This window comes from Meleagris gallopavo, chromosome 4 (genome assembly GCF_905368555.1).
Source record: "Meleagris gallopavo chromosome 4, MGAL_WU_HG_1.1, whole genome shotgun sequence".
NCBI classification, from domain to species: domain Eukaryota; kingdom Metazoa; phylum Chordata; class Aves; order Galliformes; family Phasianidae; genus Meleagris; species Meleagris gallopavo.
In genome coordinates this window covers 29,998,451-30,018,009 of record NC_139407.1, presented here as the reverse complement: position 1 = coordinate 30,018,009, position 19,559 = coordinate 29,998,451, and the positions used below count along the sequence as shown (strand labels likewise).

At 39.0% G+C, this 19,559-nt stretch overlaps 1 protein-coding gene across 2 annotated transcripts in view; it reads right to left on the bottom strand.

Moving 5' to 3' along the window:
- Positions 1-27: 27 nt before the first annotated feature.
- The window catches only part of MOB1B (MOB kinase activator 1B), a 38,530-nt gene continuing 18,998 nt past the window's right edge, over positions 28-19,559 (bottom strand). For both annotated transcript variants that reach the window (XM_085222687.1, XM_085222688.1), the window contains exons 2-6: positions 19,017-19,183; positions 14,443-14,536; positions 9,107-9,240; positions 6,486-6,649; positions 28-5,898 (exon numbers count right to left, since the gene is read on the bottom strand). In XM_085222687.1, the coding sequence (XP_085078813.1) occupies positions 5,821-5,898; positions 6,486-6,649; positions 9,107-9,240; positions 14,443-14,536; positions 19,017-19,183 (637 nt within the window). In that variant the 3' untranslated portion in view covers positions 28-5,820. The remainder of the gene's footprint in view (positions 5,899-6,485; positions 6,650-9,106; positions 9,241-14,442; positions 14,537-19,016; positions 19,184-19,559) is intronic.

Genomic DNA, 19,559 nt, shown 5'->3' with positions numbered 1-19,559 from the left:
GAGAGAAGGAGAGGCCGAGGGCAGGCGTGGTCAAACACAGCTATTTATTGTCTCTTATAAACAGCCTTCAGCTTCTCGTTGAAAAAACCTAGAATTTAAATATTTTGTCCCGTCACGTACAACAATCTGTATACATTATTTACAACTCTCGAACACGGTGCGGATTTTCAGACATTCAGTTTCGTTGTCGTACATCAAAATCTGTTCTCGCTTAACACCGAAATACCGAGCGGTGCCTGGGAACAGAACATTGGCACGGTGAGCGGACAGCAAGGGCTCTGCTCTCACATTCCCCATTTTGCACCGTCTTTTCTCCCGGACGTTGAAAGACTGTAAACGAGGAGGCTGTGTTAGCATTGCTTCTGCGCTATTTTATTTTTCTCCTTCAGAAATGGCCTTCTGTTGAAACCTCACTCTTACCGCATTCACCACTCCCCACACAGAGGGCCGCAGAGCCAGGCGCCCGGCCCCCGGTGCAGCCGGGGAGCGGCCTTCCGTCTGCGGTGCTGCTCAGACGGTGACAGAAGCTGCCAGCTTACAAAAATAATGAGCTTAGTTTAGTGGCTATAAGAATTAATTTCCGCTAAAAATACAACACTTTAGGAACGATTAAGGGAATTTGTTTCTAAAGCAAAAGCAATCCGATGTTCATCTAGACTGCAATCTTAACCTGGTTATAAGGAAGCAGAAAGAAAAGCAGGACAGTGCGAAGGTTCAGCACTTACACAGACAAATGTTAGTCTCTTATTGCAAGGTAAGACATCCAGGAAAAGAGGGCAGGCAATCATCAAACTGCTCGTGGCTTTACTAGCACACTAGCAAGGGAAAATCAAATAGCAATGAAGGAAACAAGATTCAGAGTAGAGTGATTCTCAGTGAAAGAAAAGCAAGGAGTCTGCATTCACGTTGCACCTTTTTAAATAGTCCAACTAAAAAGGGGGTTACAGAAAGCCATAGAGCACTCTGGCAGGTAGGAAGGGAGAGCGGCTGGTAAGAAAAAGAGCTACCCAAAAAAAGATGTGTTCAGAATAAAATTGTGTCACGTGGTTCAAGAGAAGGGGGAGGCGAGAAACAGAAAGGAACAATCTGAAAGGTACGTAAAGTCCATAGCAGCAAATAGGTATCCTTTACCTGTTAAAGGAGCATCAGGGAGATTGGAGTGCTCAGTCCTAAATACTGAATAAGGACAGCACTCCTTTCTATCTGGAAGTAAAAGCTAAAATTCAAAGCTCCACATTGCATAGTAAGCAGTTAAAGAAACTTGGTACTTGCAGATGGGCTGTCAGCCCTTTGAAACCTGTTTTCTCCTCTCAGCTACCTGCAACAGCAAAATGTGACATTTTAAAAATTGCAATTAAAAATCAGCTTGCATCCCTGACTTGAATGTAAAAGACACAAGCACAACATACCCAACACCATCTCAATGGCATCAACATTGGTAACAGTGACCAAATGTGATCAACATCACAGTTTGTCCCATCCCATCTAGAGGTAGATGACCTCCTGAAGTTACCATCGGCATCACTGACATGTTCAGCGTGCTGGTAGCTGACAAACACCCCAAACAGCAGAGTTTAAGGACATTACTGATTGGAAGGCCTTGGCAAGCACTGGCAGCCCATCAACACCTGCTCCCAGTGACAATGAAGCAGAAAGGTGTTGTTTCAAAGCGCTCATGACACGTAACAGAATCCACCTGTAACATGGGCTTAAAGTAGCAGATTTTCTTCAGGGTTCATTTCTCTGGGTTTTATTTGGGAGTGAGAGGTGTCCTCCCCCCAAACAATACACTATTTTATAAACACATTCAATCTATTCAGATTCAGTTTGTAAAACATGATTTTTGCGTAGCATTTTGATGTGCCCTTACTTCAAAAGTGTAAACACACATGAACTTCTGGTCCCACAACTTTTTGAAGCAAAAAAATAATAATAAAAACAAAAGCTGCAAATATAAACAGCATAGGGATGCTGAATCCCAAATACTGCACACATATCATTAATGTTATTTTCAAGCATCGTATAATTTAACAGTGTGTTCATACTGCTGTCAGACAAATCAAGATCTCCAAGCTTTTATTACATGCCTAGAAACTGCTCTGTAAAACTGCTTTTACTGGCAGATACTAAATACAAAAGATACACCACCCCTTTAAGACTAATACTTTTTATAATACATTCAAATTCTGATTCAGTGAACTGCAGCAGAAGCCTCTGAATTTATAGAATTGGGAGCTTTAAAAAAAGGAAAAAAAAAAAAAAAAAAAAAGAAAGAAAAAAACGCTCCTGAGTGGAAAATGAGGTGAGCAATTGCAGTGGCATCAATCATAGCAAATCCTCACTGTTAAGTATTCTTTTTTCGATACAGAAACTGGTAAGACAGCTTTAAATCTGATGGAGAATATCTCGTTTAGCACCTTGGTGCAGACTTGTGCCACTCTCCAGTCTCATTGCAATGTGATAACAAGGGCTTTGGCATTGGCTGAAAGGTTCCAAGCAGCATTATCAGCACAGAATGTACACACGCAGCCCATGAGCAGCACTGAATCAACTCAGCAAAGCAGTTTTCACTGGCAATTTTATCAAACTTTTAATATCAAACTGCATCTGCAGCACTCTTCACGCTTCTGTAGCTGGATGCCAATCTCCCTCTCAAGCTTGAAAGTTTCAGTCATTAAACACTTCTCAGATAGAAGTATGCATAAAAGGCTGCATGTGCAAGATGTTCTGAATTCAGCTTTCTGCATGACTGAAGTCCATTTTAAAAAAGTGCACTTCAAATTTAGGAGCTAAGCTGCTTTTACATAGTCAGGAGGATGCTCTCCACCTCCGTAACTGCAACAATATCAGTCTTTTGTGCCATTCATTCTTGAGCTAACAGAGCCCTCCAGTCCTCCACCCAGAGCTAGCTACAGCTCCCCAGTCAGGCTCACGGTCACATCCCAATTAGATGCCAGTATCTCACTCAGTTAAAAACAAGTTTGCAGCTGAAAAGATGTCACAGATGATGCACACCATCCCTACAAGTACTGCATTCCCAGTCACCACACAGCACCAAAAAAAAAAAAAAAAAAAAAAAAAAAAAAAAGGTACTACATGGGCAAAAGACTCTTCCTGCAACTTCCCAACACATGGGAGATTTCTTGCTTACAGGAGCTCCTTCTTTCTTAGCAGCATGTTGTTAATCTCCTGACAGCAGCATTTAGATGTTAGACCACTGACTGAGTCTTCTACTGGCCAACAAAATTTCATGGGGCTGTTTACCCAATCAGGTATGTCTTATGAACAGCAAATCTGACAAAAGCACTGGGGTGAATACTGCAGCTTAAGTGGCTCACCCAAGTAAAAGGAAATGGTGTTTGTACCTTGTTTGTTTTTGCCTTCGGTTGTCTTGTACCCCCGCAGTTCTTTTTCTATCCCCCAACTTGCTGAAGAGTTATCAGATACTAGGCACCTCTCTTCTTTATCTCCCAGGTATATGTATACACATGAGAGAGTCAAAATTGCTTCTGGCTGAGAAGGGGTAAGACCTTACTCTTTCCAAACTTGGAATTTGTCAAAACATTTGAGGGAAAACTCTCTTTGCATCATCAGCCTTATCCACCTTATTCTTCCAGTGTGAACTGTGATCAATCCAATCCAATCCCAACTCTCAGTGTTAAGAAAAATCATGCAATTTCCTTTGATAGTCACACAATTAGGAAAATGTCTTCATCCTGTGTGACATAAGAAGCTGAAAACAGAGTAAATACAATTTTCTCATGTCCTTAACTTATAAGCAGTTTCTATTGGACAATGATCTTGTCCTGCAGAGGAACCAAAACATATTCCATGTTTTTTGAACTTTAATGAAGCTTCTAATGAAGCCAAGTACTATCTGAATTACATAGGCTAAACTACAGCTATTTTGCAAGCAGTTACTGTACCTAACATATACTGTAACCAAATCTAAACTCATATGAGCACTACTGCATGACTACTCTTCACCACTCTTCAAGAAGACAATTTGTTTCCATTTCTAAATGAAATGCTGTGAAATGAGCACTCAAGGCCACTTCTCTATTTCAATACTAGGTCGTCTTAACTGTTCTTAAGCCTGGTGAGAATTTAAAAAAGAAAAAAAAAAAAAGAGAGAGACAGAAGTAACAGAAGTTTTAACTGATTTTCATTCTGACCAGGAAATTCAACTCCATTGAATAATAACATTGTTCTTAAAATAAGTTATAGATGATTCTGAAATATATTATTTTAACTTAAAAGTAATGATTCTAGTCACTAAAATGAATATATATTTGTTCTTGTCTTAAATATTTCTTAGCTGGCTATATTAATGGCCACTTACATATTTTGCAGGCTTGTGTTTTCAGTCTAGCAGAGGTACCCAAAGCATATGCACAACTTCTCTGCCATACACCAACCTTGGCTTCACCTGTACATTTTTTAGTTTTAAGAGTTCTCGGGTCATATATACAGCTCAATTGATGCATTCACATTATTAAGGTCCAAAAAAGGTGCTGTAGCAGTCACAATCTAGCAAAGCTTGGCAGTGTTAATCATCTAGTGTATTATATTTGGCAACTAGTGATTCCATGGGATAGCACACTGCAGAACCTAATGCAGATTTCTTTGTATCCCAAATACAACAGCTTTGACAAGGCCCGTAAATGAACGGGAGACATCTGGGCAATGGGAAACCAGACTCTGATGTAGTTGCAGCAAAGATTTCAAAGCCACTGTCTGTGGATCATTCCAGAAGTTAACTTGTCACAAGCCATTCTTGTGTCTGGTTTGAGACAACAGAAGGATAGAAAGACAGAGAGACTAACACACGTGAGGGAGGGAGACATTTTGGTTATGTTTTCTCAGAAATGAAAGATGCACTTGCCAAATCATAAACCACTGGTATGTTCCAATTACTTTTCCAAAAGTTCTTTGGAGACAAGTGTACTCCACTAACTACCTTCCCTAACTGTAGCTGTGCAAACTGACAGTTTATTCGGCAAATACTTGGAAACTGAACAGAAGTGCCTGACTTGAGGTGCTATTTTAATTTATTCACCAAAAAATAAGAGTAACTATGAAAAGCAAAAACCAGTGCAACAGACATTATCTATTTGCTAACCACAGGTTCTCTATAATTTTGACACCACTTTCTTCATTCTGATTTGGTGACTAGAGCTTCATTGTCACTTTTTGTTATAAGAAATGTCTAGTTTTGAAAAAATCTATATTAATCTCTCTAAAAAAATAAGACATATTTGTATTAAAAGCTGGAGATCATCGATTTAAGTTATGGCTTTTTTTACTGTAAGTATTTATATATATACGTATATATATTTATTTTTTATTTTTTATTTTTTCCTAAAACAAGTATCAGTAAGTATCCTGGGTGTTAGTTCATATTTTCTGTTTCCAGCAATGTTCAGTATTGTATGTGCTTTGCACCTCAGAAGTGAGTCTGCCAAGGCACTTAGAGAATATAAGGAAGTCTTTCAGGGACTTCATTAGAATGGGCTACCATTGACACAATACAGAACCCATCCACCAGCAGAGTCAAACCCCAACCAAGCATGTTTCCTTTACAAACACTCAGCACCTGCTAAAATTCCACAATGAATAACTATCAAAAAAAAGCTATTTACTGCATGTCACTAACAGACGAAAGATTTCCCCTAATAAAAGCACAGAGAGTAGATCTTGGCTGTTAGGAATAACAGCACAGGTTTTTCTTTTGTTTTTAAAAAACAAATGAACAACAAAAAAAAACATATACCACACGCTTGCTTAAAGAAACAAGTGACTTAAAAAATCCTCTTCCTTTTATCTGTCCTTAGAGGTGAGTTTTTCAATCAGTTCTTGAAGTGGTGCAAGCTCTCTTCTGTCAATAAGGTTGAATTCCTGTAATAAGGATGAGGAAAAAGACAAACATACAGTTTTAACTGCGTAGCTCAAGAAAGAAGTGTGATCCAGACAGAATTCATTTTACAGGCTCTTCATGACCAGGCCTTGCCACACAGCGTTTTCTGTTATTATCTCAATAGCACCGTTTAACTGCCTAAAGCTTTTTCTTATACCCCATTTATGGGGAGGAAACATGCTAAGAAGCTGCCCTTGGATGGGCAATCAACAAAGGGAGAAAAATGTAATTTTGTAGCAAGAATGCTCTTTTCAGTCTTCAATCAATAGCTTCAAAGACCATCCTCCCTCTTTCTTTTATAAGGAATTTACTGTTCTACTTAATTATTTGATAGTGAATACTTTATGGTATTCACTTTGGTAGCAAATGAACACTTCACTGAAAACTTTTCAATTCCTTGAATACTTCCAGCAGTAAATATACATACAATTACAATGAGACACTTAAAGCCTTACAGGTATCTATTCTGTAAACATACCAGCTGTTAAGAAACAGAATGAGTGTTACTTTGGTAAATTATTTTTCCATTTTATTATAACCGTAACTATAATGTTCCTGCCACGCTTACCTGAACAAAAAATATAAAGTGCTTGAAGGATGTGTTAAGATGTGCCTCCTCCTGTAGCTGAATCACTGGATCAAAGTGCTGGTGATAAATGTGAGCATAAACTCGGAAGAGGCGCTTTAAAATCGTCTTTGCCACTGACATGAAATTCTTTGGGAACGGTACACCTAGGAATAAGGAAACAGATGAGTTACTTTTAAATGCCTATGCCAACGTTCATTTATTTGGAAAGCCACTATAACCCAACCACTATAACCCAACCTGATTTCTTGGCTCCAACTGTATCTTTCACAGATAGGACAGTTACATTTCACTCAGCAATCGTCTGTAAACCACATGACGTACTTCAACTGACACACAATGACAAGCTCGTTGGAAGACCGTAGGGAGATGATGTTTTTCTCCCTCCTGTAATCCAGTGGTTTATGAACTCATACCAAAACAGATTGGACTACATTTCTACACTGAATACACCTAGCTACAGCTTCCAGCTACTATGTCTTGTCACGTATCAGGATAGTTCCTTAGAAAACTTTCTCTGACTGAGCATCTTCTTACTGCGTGGATGGATTCAGATGCTTCAACAGAGGCATCTAATACAAATACATAAGCCCTCTCAGTACCTGCTGGCCTCTGACTGCCAGTGCAGATAAGTGGAAGTCTCCTGCAGGCTCTGAGTCTCACTGAAGGCCCTACGCAGGTGTCAGAGATAACACAGAATACCTCTAAGTGACACCAGATAACTTTGTGTAGGTAGCTGAAATTCCCTTTTAGTATTAGTAATGTTGTTTTTCACTTCTCTTTGCTAGAGTGAAGTAAGAAAAAATGCTCTCTTGCAGCTTCATGAACAGAAGCTGTACTAATACTGAACTCATATTGGAACATTCATAAAATGCTCTCTTATGTGCCTCATGAAGAGGCACTGTTTCCATCCTGCCCATCGCCACCCCCTAGCCTGAGGCTACTGCTTTCTTACCTATTGCTGAGTAACCCTGACACATGCTCTTTTCAGTCATTTCAGTGAAAATGACATAGGACACATAAAAATCAGCTTCAACAGTAGCTCTTCGTCAGCGTACAAGTCACTGGGAGCAATAATCTATTTAGCCAACACATTCACAGACTAAAAAAAGACATTTATCAACCACCTAAGTAGATCAAGCCTGACTAACTTCTCATCACGTAACAGATTTGCCAGTCAGCTTAGTTCTTTGGAGTCTTTCCAGTTTGTGAAGTCCTGTGTGAAGGCCAGAGGCCAAAGCTGTATGCTGATGGTTAATCATGATCTCAAAAATGCTTTCAAATACTGAAAATACAATTTCCATGCTCTATTAAAGCTTGTCCTGCTTATATATACACATCACATTTCCAACATTGGCTACAGCATCACATGGAAAGTTCATTTTTAATTGCTTATCCACTGCGGCCTTTAAGTCCCTTTTCGTATCACTGCATTTCAAAAATACATCCCATTAAAAAAAAGTCCTCACAGAAATATATGCTGCAGAGAAAGATCAAGTCCTGATGTAGTTTTTTAAGCACCACTTTAATACAAACTGTAAGTATTCAATATAATTCCTTTTAGTAGCAGATTTATATCCCAGCTCTGAACTCCTAAAATAACTGGCACAGGAAGAGAAGATACTGTGCTCACATGTACAGAACAGGGAGTATCTAGATTTCTGTCACTTCTTCCCAAACTAACCAGCCTTCTTTGCGTATCTGTCCACTGTAAGCAAAAACAAATGCTACTTGATTCTGACAGGTGGCCCTGTTTCTCTGAATAAGCTTACTGAAATGTGTTAAATGCCTCAGAAACTATTCACAAAATACAAGCAATTAAGAGATCTCCCTCCCTTTCTCCATAATGGATCATAAGTCTATGAGTAGTACTGTACTGGAAAATTGCCAGTTATGAGCTTAGAACAAATAGTCTTTCATGTCTCCAACAAGATTTTCTTCTTGTTGTCATGTCAGAATCAGTGGTTGTTTATTATTTTCCACCTGCTTTTCTGAAAAAAATACTCTTAAATATATATCTCCTGTCTTCATTTCAAAAGAAAATAAAATCATGCACTTTGGATCAAAAATGTAATTCAGCTTCTTTAGAGGTAAGGGCTAAGAGAAGTTCCCAATGATAGACTAAGCATCCTTCCTTCATTGAAGATCTGCTAATTTGCAGCAGTCTACTGGCTATTAGATATAGAGACCCTCCTACTTATTTTTAAGGAAACAAACCACCTTTTATAATATTAAAAAAAAAAAAAGATTTTTACCAGAAATGACAGTTAAGTAGAAACAATACTTCCGCAGAGTTGGCTAGATGTTTATTAAAAATATTAACACATGGGCTAGAGTTCATGTACACATTAGTTTTATCTTAACAGACAAAAGCACCTTTCCAAACACAGAATCATAGAATCACAAGGTTGGAAAGGACCTACAAGACCATCTAGTCCAACCATCCTCCCATAACCACTGCTACCACAAGCAATATAATATAACATTACCCTCAGAGTTGTCCTACTCGAGAAAAGTCACATAGGATACCTTCCAATGCTACAAGACTTGAATATTTCTGTACAACCATAATCCAAATACATTGTTCAATGTTATTTGTTTACCTATTTTAGAAGGAAATAGCGTTTCATCATCCAACTGATCCTGGACCCAAGTCATCAGGTAATCAATGTACTTTGGCGCAGAGCACTTAATTGGTTTCTTTATGTTTGTCCCATCTGCCCAATGGTACTCGTACCTGGATTAGGACAACAAGACGACATTTCTTAATACAGGTGAATCATTCCTAACACAGCCTGGAAGGATGCTCTTCCTACACCACTCCCCATACCCACACCTCCCACAGCCCTTTCTTGAAGCTAAGGTCCAAAAGCTGCCAATGTCATCTGCAGCTGCTCCAGACTCAACCTGCAAATCTACTTTAGCAAGCCACCATAGCCTGTGAAGGCTTCCAAAAATTTCCTTTTTCATAGGCACAACACATTCATCCCACGCTCCTGCCAAAAAACATGTCGACCTATGGTTAAAGCATCTCTGTACATCAAAAAGCTGTTGTAGGAGTAAGCTTCCAAATTCACACAGAGCACTTCTGCTTGAAAAGGCAACAGCTACTTTTCCTTTCTTTAAAGCAGCTTTTGTCTGTTTGATTTTAAAGGAAAAAAAAAAAAAAAAAAGGACTACAACTTGTTGAAATGAAATATCAGAAAATTGTATTAAATTCTCCACTTGAAATTAGACTTACAGTTTTGCCTAACTGACAACCAAACTACATCGGTTCTTGCCAGTATTCCTAAATTATGATTGCATTAAGAGACTAGGAAGAGATTCAGATGTAAATTAATGCCAAGTAACACGATTTAAGAACTCGAAGCAAGTATAAGGTGCACTTTAGTAAACAGTCTTGAGGAAGCTTCTAGATTAAATAGTTGTCCTTAGGCAGCACCTTGTAGCTTAGCATTACCATGCAGCACACAAACTGAGCAGACCAAGATTCCAAAAGTCTTGGTATCCAGATATACCACCAATTTACTGGATAGTTTCAGGATGTCTTTTAGCTTACTTTTTCCTATCTGTAAATAGGGTGGGATCACACCTTTACAAAACACTGGTGTCATCATGGAGCAATAAAAAGTATACTCTTCTTATTCTTCTCTATTTGTAAGGCTAATAATGCTGACATGTAGGTTATTTAATGAGTAGATTCCAGCTTCATTCATTTTACAGGTACCATTTGAACCCATGGCATTATAAAAGCCATGGAAAACTATTAAACAGGAGGAATTTGCATGCACAAGCAGATATAAACAAGTCCTCATAAAATTAGAATGGAACAGATTTTTTGACTGACTTGGGGAGTGCAATCCACACAAGTCCAGATGTAGCAGAAGACAGCTTATCTTGGGAACACATAGCTGGAAGAAGGGAAAACCAACTATATTTGATGCTCATAGTCTGACAACATCAGCTTTCAAGTGAACCATGGCGTTCCTTTCTATTTCTTGCCAAGTACCAATGTGCAGGTCTTAATATCCCCAGTCAAACTGTAACATCCGAGCAGATTTGGTTGGTTTTTTGTTGTTGTTGTGTTTGTTTTTTTTTTTTTTTTTTTTTTAACCCACATCTGCTTTAGGCCAGGCAGCCTGCTCAGCCAGCCAGCCAGCAAGCCCAGCCTGAAGCAAAAGGGACTGCTGAGCTCTGTAGCTCTGAAATCCTCCCGAAGGAATAAATGCACAGTGGGTCAAGATGGCTGTACCTCCCACTTTTTTATTAATAAAAAGTCAATGACAGGGGTGGTACCGTCAGGTCACTCATGCTTTTACAGCAAACACATACACCAGATAGAAGATCTATCCCAGCTCTTTTTAAAAGATTTCAAAGAGATGCTATTACTGGTCAGTACTTTACATGGAGGATAACATGTTCAACTGTTATATTTCAGTACAGTGCCCTACCACAGTGTTTGGGCTGCAGACACTGCTATCTGAACTCCACCTGACTATGTGCACTTAGTATCAGGGAATGGGGGAAAGATCTTCTATTTTCAAGACTATTCACATCATTTTATGCAAGACTTAACCATATTTAATTGATTTGTCTTGAAATTTTAACAAATCTGTTTTTGTGAGAACAATAACTGAAGAAACATTTTCACAATACAAAATTTTACAAATGTATGCTGCTAACAATTTTATTAAAAGGTCTTTTTTTCTAAGGATAAGAAATCAGAAGGTCTGAAGGCATTTTTAAATCGTATCTCAAAATACATGAGAAAATTCCATACACACTGAACAGACCACAGCATTTCTAGCAATGAAAAAAAAATTAAGTTAAAAAAAATAAGAAAAAAAAAAAATCAATATTCTCACCACCTAACATTACCTCAATACTAAGATTTAAGTGTTAATAACCCAGAACAAATACCAACTGTAAGCTAAGGTGCCAGATTCTTATGGAGACAAGTAGAATAACAGAAGGAAACCTAAGCTAAATGCTAGTTCTCATCCAAATAGTCCATATCCCTTAGAAGCCTGCGCTCCCTGCATTTTTTAGAGGAAGAAGTGCCACAGAATTACCTTTAAAGTAACACGGCTCTTAAGAAACACCAAAGACATACCCTGACAAAAGTGAATACAAGCTCCCTGCACACAGTGGGTGTGCAACCTTCACCAAGTCAAAAGGCACAGAGCATCAAGAAAAGGCAAAAGGAGTAACACTGCTGGGAGATGTGGGGTATTTCACTGACTTGATTCATTGGTTATTTCTTTACTTATTGATAAGGATGCACTGGGCAGAAGACAGCACATGAACATTTGAAGATGGAACATCGTAACCATGGGGGATTTAAGAGAAGCTGTCCAGAGTGTTATTTGAAATCCAAGCTTAGAAGCACTGGGAACCTACAAACCTCATGACAATCAACAGGCTCTCACCACCACTAAGAGTGAGCTTAACTATCTCAATCAAATGCCTAAACATGGATTTCAGAGCCTCTGTCCAGTAATCCTGCTTTGAAAAAACACACCAACCATGTCCTTCCCCTTTGCTCTTACAATTTACAACCACGGAGGAAAATAAAGAAAATACCCCTTGCACTAAACTGCTCAGTATACACATTACTTTTATGCAAGTTCTTAACATACTTATCATGCTTGTTGCATTGATGGTGATATAAGGATAGTAAGAAATTATAACCAACTACAGTTCACTTGGGTAGAAAGTGTTTGATCTTGCAAATATGAGAAGAGTGGAACATTATCATGAGAAACCATGTATTTTGGAACAAATCAAACAGATAATTTTCTCAAACAATGAGACAATGACTTGTGCAGCAGGCACAAGAGATCTCTTTTTGATCTTTATGTCAATCCTTTATTAACTCTGTTAAAGATTAATTCAGCAATCTTTCCAACAAATAGAAGTCCAAAAGAAATTTAAGGGACTCCACAGCACGTAATGCTTCATGTCAGCATTTCCACTGGGAATATGTAGCCCTGTGTCTGTAAAATACCAGCGTACTTCAATCTCAAAGTAATTAGACAGAAAGGCTCATGCGTGGATGCAATCATACCAGCTTGTAAGTGACTTACAGGACTTAACTTGCAGAGAAAATAAATAAATAAATAAATTACAGGAAATTAAGACTGTAAAGTCACAGAGTGCTTGGTGCTTTTAGTTCTCCCCACACTACTGCTGTCTAACCTGTTTCAAGCAACTTTATGGAATTTGTTCCAGCTAACCCATGCTCTTCTATCTGAAATAGACGAGTGCGCAGTAATGGTGGCAGCTCAGCTGTGGCTGTAAGCAGTCAGCAATCTTCAGCGTAGCAGCATTAACGAGCTCACAAGACTCAATGTCTTGAGCCAGAAGATAACATGAAATAGATAAGAGATAAGAAACAGGAAAAAACAAACAAACAAACTGTAAATATCAGTGCTGTTACGCTGACGTGGTTTCTACTAGTGTGCCTCCATAATAAAAATTCTGCAGATCACCTTTAACCTAAAGAATGGCCATGCTCATTCAAACCAAAAGCATATAATGCTCACTCCACTGCCAATCACTGCAGCCTCACCTATCTCTGTTCCTGTGCCTGCCTAGCCCAGGCCCCCTCCACCACATAAACACTTTGGACCCTCTTTTGCAAAATCCATTCCTGAGCACAAGTATGGCTGCAGACTTTGGAGAACGCTCTGAAAATCCTAGAGATAAGTCCACCTGATTAAAAACTTGGCAGAATGCATTTTCTAGCCTCTAGCATCTCTTTTCTAGCTTGCTTCATAACTGCTTGAGCACTACATAAGTTTCTGTCAATGGTTGTCAATCTCTTTGAAGAGAAATGAATTGTTTAGACTGGCAGTCAGAAAGCTAAGCAATAATTAACCTCCGTGCCCATGTAACTGCTTCTCATCAGTCAAACAATAAAGCAAACAAATATTTTCATGTTCTCATTTAATAACCAAGAGCCTGTTCTGCATGCCAAAGCACAAAGCAGACAATGGGCTATGTCATTGCACAAGCTCATTCCAAAGTTCATTTGTATAACAGTAAACTTCTTTCCTTTGTATTTTCACCCCCTTCCCTATTTTGCAGCAGCACATCTGCCTGCCCACACTTCTGGCGTTCCGCAGCAGCCATCATTAGTTTAAGAACACAGCACCAAACCTTTCCTTGGTCTGGCTGTTTTCACCTCGCAGAGTTCTCCCATTCTCAGCAGCTCTCCCCCCAGCAGCTCTCTTTTCCTTGCTGTCAGCTCCCCACCTTGCTGGCTGGGATCACTGCCTTCAGACAGTAACAACATACATCATTAGAAAGCAGGAAAAGGTGGAGGAGAAGATTGTTTTTCTTCGTTGCTTATATAAGATTTTAATGTAAAAAGGAAACAGTGCTTTCCCATCGCTACTTGCTTACAAATTCAGGTATTCTCCTCTCTGAAAAACACTAGGAAGCTGAAGAGCAAACAAAAACACAATGCTGGATGCCTGCACAAAAGCATAAGCAACAATCAAGGAAGTGAAACTTCACTGAGTGAAAGGGCAGGGAATTCTTACTCAGACTACTCAAACCTGACGCCAAGTTTCTTCCTACAGTACCTAGTCAAACACCTCAAAGAAAGATTTTGCTTATTCCTAGTTGAATGCCTGCAGATGAAAGCATCGAGTCTTAATTTAAGAAGGACTCATTAACATTTCAGAACAAAAAGAGAAAGAAGTTCTGATGGTCAGGCTACTTCCCAGGCTAAATAAAACAATTACTACAAAAAACTTTCAATTCCCTAGTCCCTTACAAAGCGTCAAGCTTTTTCTCTCCCCACATAACAAAAGAAGACATCCTTTCTACTCACAAAGGTTATCCTTTCTCTAGCACTCAGCTGAGCCAGACTCCTTGAATGCAAAATCATCTCAAGAATTGCACACTTAACAATGAGTAAAAATGATCTTACTTCGGGCCAGCAGACATCACGGGACAACTCTCCTCTGTGCAGAAGTCCGTAATGGTTCCATAAAGCATATTGATCTGGTTGAAGAAGTCAACAGCTGCAAAGCATTTAAATCATTCATTATTACTCTGCAGTTTAATTGCAAAACAAACATCCTACAGCCTGAACTGTAAAACATATGCTGCTGAAAAGGGTCCTGGATTATTTTTCATGATAGAACCTCATTAATACTTCTTTGTATTAGAAAGAGATTCAGAACACTAGTTCTTTGTTGCAAGAATTCTTTAATTGTTCACTATAGCAAAATCTTAATTTGAAAAAAAAAGGAAAAAAAGGAAAGGGGTAGAAGAAAGCTGTCATTTACTCTTCTAAATGTTTGGTGTACTTTATTAAAACCCCAAATTCTCCCTGCAGGTCCGTTAACGACAACAAAAAAAGCGTAAGCTTTTGAAGTACAGCAACTGTTACCTAGCTGCTGAACCTGATGTCCTTCAGGCTTTCTATTCCAAAAGACTGTCTTTCCAATGAATATTTATGCGATGTTCAAACCAAAAATGGGTGGTGAGATGTGGGGGTATGTAAGGCATATGGTCACAACATTAAGTGACTTCTACTCCTTTGATTAGTTAATTAACACAAATTAATATTTAGTTTACAAAGTTTCCTTATTTACAAACCATCCTTGGATATTTCTGTTGAAGAGTTGCTCTCTAAGTTTCATATTAACAGTCTACTGCTGAATTATTGTAATAAGAGGCCAGAAGTGAACATGTCTAATAGTTCCCATTGTTCTCACTACTGTAAATAGATGCTCAAGCACTTAGAGCTCTTTGAAAGCAAGGCTCTTCTTCAGTGATCTTACAGCAGATAAAGTTTTTAGGAATCGTGTGATCAGTTTCTAAAAGCCCACTTCAACTCCCTTCAGAGAATGGCCCCCACATGCACCTGGTAACATGCTGTGCTCTCTAACAATAATTAACAATGGATGCCATGGGTTAAAATTGAAGAGGGACCAACAGAAAATTAGAAAATTAAAGCTGAATTCTTACCATTAAGAGCAATTTTATTAAATACTTCCACCTGCTTTGTTCTGCAGCCACTTCTGTTAACTTCTGGATGAACCCAAGTAATGCAAGCATATAGAAACCTAAAACTTGTGTGAGCAGCTTTGGTGTCCTTATTCATCTATCTCATGTTTTCATCATGTGCAGGGATGAAATTCAGCAATAACATGAAAACAAAAAATAAGCGTGGTAGAGCTCAACTCCTATTTAACTACAGTGCTTTGCAAATTTAACCATTCCACTGACATACTCTCACCCTGAAAGAAACCTCAGATGAAGTATAAATGGACTGAACGCCCCGGTGCTCCGTCTGCACTATATTGCTTCTACTGCTTTGAGCACCAGGTCTTCCACTTCTGACAAAAGGAGCCTTTCCAGGTACAATTCTGCAATTATATCTGCGAGGCTGATCCTCACAATGGGAAACTGGTACATAAGTCTGAAATCATGCCGAGCTCAGTCTAAGTTTACGTCAGTGCTACCTATGTGATGCCTGCCAATACAGGGTGCAGTGATAAACTGTTTCTTTATTGAGATAAATTTCAGGAATACTCGAATAAAACCCTTAATATTAAATAGGCACACATTATCCAAACTAACAGATAAACAAATCTCTTCATTCTGATCAAACAGGAATGGTTTTCCTGCAACCAGCCTCAGCAGTAGGTAAATAGGCACGTTTGTCTTAACTTAAAAACCAACATTTTTAAAGTCACTAGTTCCAGAAGTGAGCAGCAAATACTCATACAAGCAATGTGCAGGACCTGATGGAACGGACATACAGTCCTCTCAATCTGGTGCTATGTCAAAGAGGAGCCAGAACCCTACTTTGCAGTCAACCCAAATTCACATTCTTTGCTTACATCTATAGAAAATTACAGTTATGCTGTAATGAGATGTAGGTTGACAACTTCACTGTAGACACCAGTAGATACTGTATACTATTAAAGTAAGCGATGGCTAAGGGAATGAGAGGGCTAAATATGGTATGTATCATCACTGATTATTCAGGAACGTAAACATCTAAGATTACATGCACATCACGGCAGCAAATCCCAGCTGCTGTTCAGCAGATGCAGGATACAAAACTACAACTGCACCACACAATTTCCCAGGTACCAAAAGAGGGAAGTACATAAAAACCACTGTGGCAGGCACCTGCTGCAGTTCATTTCCAGCAACAAAACATGTCTTTGCCTTGCAAAGCAACAGCAAAAAAATGGCATGACACCACTGAGAACGGTCAATAAAGTTACAGATGACAAGGAGGGCCTCTAAAGCCTCTCTGGGTGTGCAGTGGGAGCACACTGCCCACAGTACTGTGTGACATTCAACACTGCAGAGGCAGCAAGAAGCAGTTAAATGCAGCCATTGTCTTTTTTTTTTTTTTTTAATGTGTACACAAGAACTGTTAATTAAGTTTCCAATCGCTGCTCCCAGTAGAAACCACAGACAAGCATTTGCTTTGGGGCAAGCGTGTTCAAAAAACCCACACTGGCTTTGACAAGATGACTGATTATTGCAAATCCCACATTTGTGAGTCTCAAAATGCCTTGAGACACATCACCCATCCACCACAGTCGGCAGTGTCAAACAAAGGAAAAGGCAAGATCCTCTTTCCCAACATCTGTAAAGCAGTACAGTGCCTTTTCACATTTTCGTTTCCTCTTTTTACTCACGGTTCTTAAGTTCTGAGGGTTTAGGTTACTTTTTCCACATGCTTTTCTACTTTAAGTGCACAATGTCTGGTGTACATTTTAATCTGCTACAAGCATAGAGGTGAACTGTACTTCTGAAGTGCTTTTTTAATAGTTTCTAATCAAGAAGTCAAATGAAAATAAACTGATCGCACACTTCTCATTTTTCTTTTAAATACACTAACACACTTTTAAAATCTCCATATAAGTCAATTCATTCCCATAAGGCATCTCTAAGGTTAAGAGTTAAGCAAGTAGCAGTAGAGCACGTTCCTCCTGTGCTCCTACTGTGTGAAGTCATACGCTTCCTTTCTTCTTTAAGTATCTCCATCGATGGACGAAGCTCACAGCTACCATTAACTAGTACTAGGTGTGGTAGACATTGTAAGTCAGAGAGCATCTAAGGTGCTACTCACTTCTAAAAAACAAATAAAGGTTATATCCCCCACTGTATTACAAGAAGGCATAAAAGAGGACCATTTCATTACAAAATGCAGCTGTTAGCAAAAGGTAGCTCCCACTCTTCTCAAATGCTTCACTGCCTTTTGCCAGGCAGCTAATTTAGTAGCTAAATCATTTGGGAGATGAAAATACTACTGCCACACAAGAAAGAAGAGCCACGGAATGAAGGAACCCCTAAAAGGGAAGGATGCAAGCAACATCTCAGGCATCATTAGTAATGCTTACTCATAGAAACAGGCTGGCTCTTTTTCTAGGCAGTTTTGCAGTGCAATGTGAACAAAATTGTATGAAGAATGGTGTTGGCAGCTTCAACATTCCCTGGAAGGAGTGACAGGTTACATCCCACACTTAAAAAACTCAAAGGTAGAAGTCAGTATGACAGGTCACTTCCCAAACACATCAAAGAACAGAAAGAAACAGACAGAACTAAGTATAATAAGTAATTAGAAGACATTTAGCTCGTATGTAATTTGTACTGCAGTGCACAATTAACACAGTACTTGCAGGAAATGCCACAGACACAAAAGACAAGGAAATATCCAGATAAGGCACAGAGTCTGTGGCAACCAAAACCCTGCACAAGCTATAGAGCACAATGCAATTTCAATTAATCCATTCTCAAAGGGTAAGAAGGAAGGCAGCAAAATCATACTGCAGGGAGAAGGAAACAGTCAGGCAATCAGAATACACCAATTTGGGCCCCACTGTTTGACCTGCTCTAGCATAGAGAGCTAGGAAAAGCAGCTTTAGAAAAGTTAAAATCAAGAGATTTACCAAAGCAAAGACTGACAACTTGGTAGAAACAAAAGGAAGGGACTAATTTTAGGAATACTGCAAAGATCTGTCTCTAGGTTTGCATCAGGCAGAAGGAAAGACAGGCCACATATGTCACTGTAGTCTCAACATTTTAGACCTGGCCCTCACAGTTACCTAAATTAAGGTCTTATACTTAGCATGTAGAGGCTTGTCCCAACTATCAGCTAACAACTTTGGTAGAAGAGCTTAAACATATTAAGACAGCACAGACAAGCTCTTTTTTAAAAACAGCAGTGGCATTTCTACCTTAACACTTCTTTGTGATCAAGTGCTCACAATTTAAACACTAAATTTATTTATTTATTTATTTTAAAGACAAGACCATACTTTTAGAACAAGAAGCTTAAGGAGTATTGTCTCTGTGTGCCACTCAGCATCTGTTAGGTTTAAATGATAGGACATTCTCCTCTCCCCATTGCAACATAGTGCAAACATCACTAGAAAGAAGTACACAGCTGTCTTCCTACACGTATCAGCTCTCATTCAGCATCCTCATGTAAAAGAGTAAGTGTGTGTGTATGTGTGGTAGCCAACTTACTGTTTACTGCAACCCATTCATTTAAGTCTTCACCCTCTGGAAGCATAACAGCCATCCTGAGGTTACCACTTCCAAGCGTGGCCTCGGCATGTTTAAGCAGCTCATACTGGTGAGATCCCTCTGGAATGTTCTTCTTTGGTTTGAAGGTTTTGGAAGATCGACTGCCACTGTGAAAGGGAGAGGAAACATTTAGACAACTTGTAAAAAGGGAAGGGGAAAAAGCAAGCAGTGGACAAGTTGCTCACAAGCACAGTATCAGCATTAAAACACTTTTCCCAACTCCTATGTTTTCACATAAGAATGTAAATTTAACAAAACTGAGATGCCAACACAGCAGGTGCTTTGACTCGCTTTGTTTAAGCCAATTAAATGATCCTCTGCTTCCTTGCTTTCTCATCTGTTCACCTTAACATTAAGCCAGCTGGACATTTGGGAACATTCAGCTTCCCTTCCCCTTTTCTCAGTACATTGGATCATAGGCAAGATGAGACCAGAAATATTTCCTTCTCCAGACTTTATACAGCCACATATGAAGACTACAGC